The following is a 6,817-nucleotide window of genomic DNA, read 5'->3' on the forward strand; positions in this document are numbered from 1 at the left end:
AGCCCTGTTTGGCAAAAATTGACTCTTCGTATTCCAAACACACACCACTATATATAGATCCTTATACCCACTAAATTGACAGAGCTTCTAAAGAGAACTTTTGTGAGAGAAACCCTAGAGAAAAACAAGATTGCCTCATCCCCAATCTTTACCTTAGAGACTCTTCAAATTCCTCTACTCTCTTCCTCTCCATTGATACATCCTTAAGAGGCCTTTAGCCAAATCCTTAACTCACCACACCCACGTTTGGGAGAAGGTTTATTTGGTACTGTTGGGAAGCAGTTTGGAAGGAACCAATATACATTGGTTGATGCTATGGTCAACTAGCGGAATCCGGTAAGTTAGAAAAGAAAAAGGTTCGGCGCAACCTCGTTGGAGTAGGAAGCTTAAAGGGCTTAGGTACCTGGGTAGATTAGGCTTGGAGGGTCTATTGTTGTTCATGTATCCCAACTACATTTTTTGGGGGATTATTTACCGCTTGGAGGGCGACAGAGAGGTTTTACGCCGAGAACTTTGGTTTCCTCATCTTCCTTCCCTTTATCTTTCCCTTATATTTACTGCTGTGGATGTGTTTATATTTGGCTTAGATTGTTTATCAATTCTGTTATGAGCTTGTTATCATGTTCCACACATTAATTGTTTGATATAAAGCTTGAATTGATATTTTATAATTTGGGGTCTAAACATTCAAGGGTGTTTTAGACAAATATTGAACTTTCAGATCTCAATTTCTCCTTCAGTCAAAGGGAAACCTATAAGCATAATTAATCAATAACTATCCACATAGCATCAACAAGATCAAGCTTTATCGAGCTAGGTAAGTTCCAAGTGTCTGAATTGGCTAGTACAGTGATTGAACAAGCTCCTCCTCTCACGGTAGCATTATTTTCTATGATCACCTAGTGCCTTCGGCAAAGAAGAAATAGGAATGGAGAGAAGCAACCAACATGGGCTTTGACAGAAGTGGCATTTAAAGCTAAGGAACTACTCAATGAATTCTTCATTGTGCAACAAAAACCTCTTAGAGATGTGCAACTGAGGAGTTTGGTTAGGTGGAACCCTCTAAGTGAAGGAATGTACAAAGCAAATTTTGATGGAATGATTTTCTCTGAGCTCTCCTTAGCTGGTATTGGTGTAGTGATTCGTGATTCTTATAGGAATGTAATAGGAGCCCTTAGCAAAAAAATTCCACTACCTCAGTCAGTTGATTTGGTGGAAGCCTTGGCATCTAGTAGGGCAGTAAGTTTCACTAGAGAACTTTGCATTTCTATGGTGGAATTCGAAGGTGATAGTTAGAGAATTGTCACAGCAATCAACAACCAGACGCCACCAAAACTATGTTTGGTCATGTTATTGAAGAGATTTGGATTCTATCAAAGGCTTTTCATAAATATAGCTTCGAACATGTAAAAAGGGAGGGCAACCGGCTTGTTCATTCCCTTGCTAGAAGAGCAATTTTATTTGTAGATCTTGATTAAAATGCTAAAAGTTTTCGCTAGGATTCAAGTGTGCATTTGGGATGCACTTAAATAGCTTAAAATTGCCAGATTATTACTTATTGCTTCTACTATTTATGGGTACCACAAAGAAGAATTTTTTTTTTTGGGCTTAAGGGAGCTTAATTAGTCAACTAGCTCGGCACATTGGGGGTCCCTGTCATGCCCCAAACCCAAAAGGGTCCAAAGCATAAGAAAAGAACCACTAGGAGAGAGACTATAGGATATTATATTTTTTTTTCCACAGGATACAAATATATAACCATACTGAAATCTCCACATTACAAGTTAGAGCTCTAAAACACATTTACAAACAATAACTAAAAATCATGTGCCTCCACTTAATACATGGATATATTACAAAACTCCAATTGGATTACACAGAGCCATATCCTTTCTAGAATACACAACCTCAACACTAAATCTAGGCCTACCACACCGAAGGCTAACAAACCTCAAATGCCCAATCTCCAATAGAATTAATTATGACCTTGTTACACTTTGCAAGATTGAGTCACCAACCATTTGTGGCTCAAGTCTCCCAATTCAATATAGTACTTCAGTCACCACCAACAAATTAAGCTTCATGCACAACGTGTAGCTAATTTATCTGTAAAACTGTTGGAGAGTGAGATGAGGTAAAGTCCAGTAAGTAGCAGAATTAATGGAGGTGGGGCAAATGCTAGTTTCATGATAATGCACCTTTTACCAAACATGCCATAAATTGGGAATTTTCATTTAATTTATGCAAAATCAATTTCCTTAACAACATGACAAGAATGATAGAAATAATGTAGCACCAAGCTTCCCAAAATAACTATAAAATGACATGTTATACACTGTGAGCCATAAAAATATCTAATATCATTTCAAAACCAGAACCTCACCCAAGGTCGCACGACAAGGTTGTCACACAGACAGGGTCGTCACATAGATGGGTCGTTGCACAGACGGGGTCGTCACACAGACGGAGTCGTCAAACAGAGGGGTCGTCAGACAAACATGGTCGTCACACACACCGTTCGTCACACAAACGTGGTCATCATGCAGACCGTTTGTCACATAGATGGGGTAATCACCAATATCATTGCACAACGGCAAAACCACACCAAAAGATCACAAGTTAATGTATTTGAAATACACAGTTCACTTCCAAGTAGTTTCATAAATATTTCAATAACCAAATACCCACAATATTCTCAAAGTCCTCGAAACCGTTTCTCATCATAAAATTTCCCAAATAATACAAGCTAAGATAAAGCAACTTTAGAATTTGCAAATAATGCAATAAATTTCTAAAATCCATTCCCAAGAATTTTATAAAAGATGCTCATCTTCTCCATGCTAACAAATCATGCATTTCCCCATATGCATTACCAAATATGATACACTTTTAATAAGTAGTCATATATAATAGGGTCACAACACAATACTTTTTAAGAAAACATAGTCTCACAAATAATTTTTCAAAATGTGTTTGACCCAAAAGAACGTTTACGCAACATGGTTATTTTCCAAAAATTGCGTTAAAAAGCCACTTAACTCGGAAGGCCAACCAATTTTACGTCCATCGGGCATCACCCAAAGCAAGCCATCCAATCTCTTAGTCCATCACCAAGAATCTAGAAACCTAGAAACACAATGATCAAGCCTATCAATAACAAGGTCTATCACAAAGTTCCATCAAACTTGTCTCCATAGAACGAAAATGGTCCCCTAAAATCAAATTAAGGGCCTAAACCCTAACTTGACTATCCCAAGGCACCTATACCCAAAGGATATCAAAAAAGCATACAAGTGATTCAAAGGACCAAAATACAACCAAAGCATTTTAATCCACTACCGCAAACAATGAGCATTTATTCGATAACATAAAACACATTACTTCAAAATAGAGGTAGCATATCTCATGAGTTTCCTTTTGGGAACCAAGTGATTAAACCAAACCACATGTCTTAAATCATATTAAAAACAAGAAATGAAACCCATAATCTCATATAAACAATTTATCAAACACTTGACATGCAATAAGCACATTCTCACACAACTAAAGAAAATAATAGTAATTATTTTCAGCAATTTTTCACATGTCAAAAATCATATTCCCACAACACAACTCAAAAAAAAAAAAAAAAAAATAATGACAAGACGCATGTGTTACATGATGTACAATAAATAACTTATTACGTGGCTTACTATTTATTAAAATATTTACTTCATCACATGGTTACACAATTACACCAAATAACTAAATTATTTCTGATAAAATAATTACTAAATAATTTAAAAAAATGCGAGAGTTGCCAGCACTGAGCAACCAAATGTATAATTGAATCCTAAAGCTATCACTTCCTTATTTCCACGTGCAAAATACTTCAAGTAGAACTCTAAATCTCATCTAAAGGATATAGTTTGCTACTATTCCAAACTAGTCAATATACAATATTGAGCACCTGAGGTCCAAAACGAACTTGGATATCTGAGACCGGTTCGAAATTCAGGACATGCTATGAAAACTACTCTTAAAACAATTAAGAAATAGTGTTGCACGTGAAATAGGAAATAATCAAGGCTTGCATGCCACCCCCAAAGCAATCATGGTTCATGTTGAATTCAAGCCACCAACTTCACACAACGATGGTTCTAGCTCTTTCATGTCAATGTCAGTTTAGGCCTAACACTGTGGCTGGTACTAGATAGCTAGATTCTGGACCTACCCCTTCTACTCCTATTGTTCATCTGGGGTTGAATTATTTGGAAAACCACATACGATACAAAACATAGGCTAAGGACGAGCGATTGTTGCTATTGAGACAATGGTGGTCTATTCAAAGAAAATCACGTGAATTTCATTCCTCACGTAGCTTCATGACATCTATATATATAAACTCTCCATTCCTTTCATTTTATCTCATCAGCTACAAGATAGTCTCTAGTTTCTCGTTTCACTTCTTCCTTTCCACAATTACAACCCTTCCACCAGAAAACCAAAGAATCCTGAACCATTTCTTTTCCCCATAGTACATATATATATGGGTAGCGTCAAGTCTGACCATATGCCCAGCCACACTTCTTCTTATAACAATAACCCATTAGACCCCGAGGAATTCAGGCGGCAAGGCCATATGATCATAGACTTCCTTGCTGATTATTATCGCGATGTAGAAAAATACCCGGTTCTAAGCCAAGTTGAACCAGGATATCTCCGAAAATGCTTGCCAGAGTCCACCCCAAATAAACCAGAACCCATTGAAACCATTCTTCAGGATGTACAGGAGCACATAGTTCCTGGTTTAACACATTGGCAAAGCCCTAACTTCTTTGCTTACTTCCAATGCACTAGTAGCATTGCAGGGTTTCTAGGCGAGACGCTTAGCACCGGCTTCAATGTGGTCGGATTCAATTGGGTTGCATCACCAGCAGCTACTGAACTAGAGACAATAGTCGTGGATTGGCTTGGAGAGATGCTTGAGCTGCCAAAGTCTTTCCTTTTCTCTGGCAATGGCGGGGGTGTGCTACAAGGGACTACTTGTGAGGCCGTTTTGTGCACAATTGTCGCTGCAAGGGATCAAATGTTAAGCCAAATTGGGAGAGAGAGCCTCTTAAAGTTGGTGGTTTATGCTTCTGACCAGACACATAGTGCAATCCAAAAAGCAGCACAAATAGCAGGGATCCATCCAATGAATTTCAGAGCCATCAAGACTTCTAAGTCAACATCATATGCACTATCACCTGACTCACTACGAGCACAAATTTGCGAAGATGTAGAAGCGGGCCTAGTCCCATTGTTTTTATGTGCCACTGTGGGAACAACTCCAACGGCTGCCATTGATCCACTAGAATCGTTATGTGCTGTGGCAAAAGATTATGGAATGTGGGTTCATGTTGATGCTGCTTATGCCGGAAGCGCCTGTATTTGTCCTGAGTTTCGGCACTTCATCGATGGTGTTGAGGGTGCAAACTCATTTAGTCTCAACGCACACAAGTGGTTCTTAACCACTTTGGATTGTTGTTGCCTTTGGGTAAAAGATCCTAGTGCCTTGATAAAGTCACTCTCAACCAACCCTGAGTACTTGAGGAATAAAGCCACGGATTCAAAGCAAGTGGTGGACTATAAAGACTGGCAGATAACCCTAAGCCGAAGATTTCGTTCCTTGAAATTATGGTTTGTGCTTAGAAGCTATGGTGTAGCTAACCTTAGGAGCTTCATGAGAAACCATGTGAAAATGGCCAACCTTTTTGAAGGGCTTGTAGCTATGGATAAAAGGTTTGAAATCGTGGTACCTATAAATTTTGCCATGGTTTGTTTCAGGATTTTGCCATCGGCACTAAGTGAGACAGTATACAAAAATGGTAAGCTTGACATAGTAAGCGAGGAACATGCGAATGAGGCAAACCGCAAATTGTTGGAGTCCATCAACATGTCGGGCTGTGTCTTCATGACTCATGCTGTGGTCGAGGGAGTATACGTGATACGATTTGCCGTTGGTGCAACTCTAGTTGAGGAACGACACGTTATCACGGCTTGGAAAGTGGTGCAGGAGCATGCAAATGTCATACTAAGCACTTATAAACCACGAGCTCTTCTTGTGTAAGCCTAGCTAGGCTGAATCTTCTTTGCATGCAGCCAGTAAAATATTTTTCTTTCGCACAATAAGTGGGGGTAAGGATTTGAAATTTAGCTCTTCCCATAAGAAGCATCAATCCCCTCCACCATTTATTAAAATATTACCAATGTAATTTTGAATTTAAAAATAAAAGCATGAATTTGCTAAGCGTGTTTATTGAAAGATTATAAACTAGCTTTTTTTTTATTTTTTATTTTTAAGTACTATTTGTTGTTCTCATATTACTTTTTGTCTAAACTTTATTTCAATAATCAAATTTTCAGATTTTTTAAAAATATGCTTACTTTTAACTTTTTGTCTCATCTTATGCAAATAATCTATCGAAAATAAACAATTCACACATGGATTTCCATTTAAGAACAAGTTATCTATAACCTTTTGATGAAAACATTTATTAAAAGTACTATAGATAATAGTTAACTTTTAGTCTAATTTTTTTTGTTTTTTAGAAATATGTTAATTTTTAGTTTTTTGTCCCATATTAATCAAATAATCTATCGAAAATAAACAATTCACAAACTGACCTCCATTTGAGAACAAAAAGTCAACTTTACCTTATAGATAATAGTTAACTTTTTGTCCCATATTAATTGTTTATTTTTACTAAAAATACTCCAGCAAAAAGAGTGAATGAAACCAGCAATAATCCAAGAGTAACTAACATTTGTGCAAAAACTAGAGCATAGGACCTGC

The 6,817-nt window shown here is 37.4% G+C and overlaps 1 protein-coding gene across 1 annotated transcript; it reads left to right on the forward strand.

Annotated features, from left to right (window-relative positions):
* Positions 1-4,453: 4,453 nt before the first annotated feature.
* LOC111994300 (phenylacetaldehyde synthase) lies at positions 4,454-6,316 on the forward strand. The gene has a single exon (XM_024026163.2). It carries the CDS (start codon positions 4,529-4,531, stop codon positions 6,089-6,091), a length of 1,563 nt encoding a protein of 520 aa, XP_023881931.2. The 5' UTR covers positions 4,454-4,528; the 3' UTR covers positions 6,092-6,316.
* Positions 6,317-6,817: the final 501 nt, after the last annotated feature.

The sequence above is a fragment of the Quercus suber genome, unplaced genomic scaffold, assembly GCF_002906115.3.
Source record: "Quercus suber isolate HL8 unplaced genomic scaffold, Cork oak 2.0 scaffold_800, whole genome shotgun sequence".
Taxonomy (NCBI): Eukaryota; Viridiplantae; Streptophyta; class Magnoliopsida; order Fagales; family Fagaceae; genus Quercus; species Quercus suber.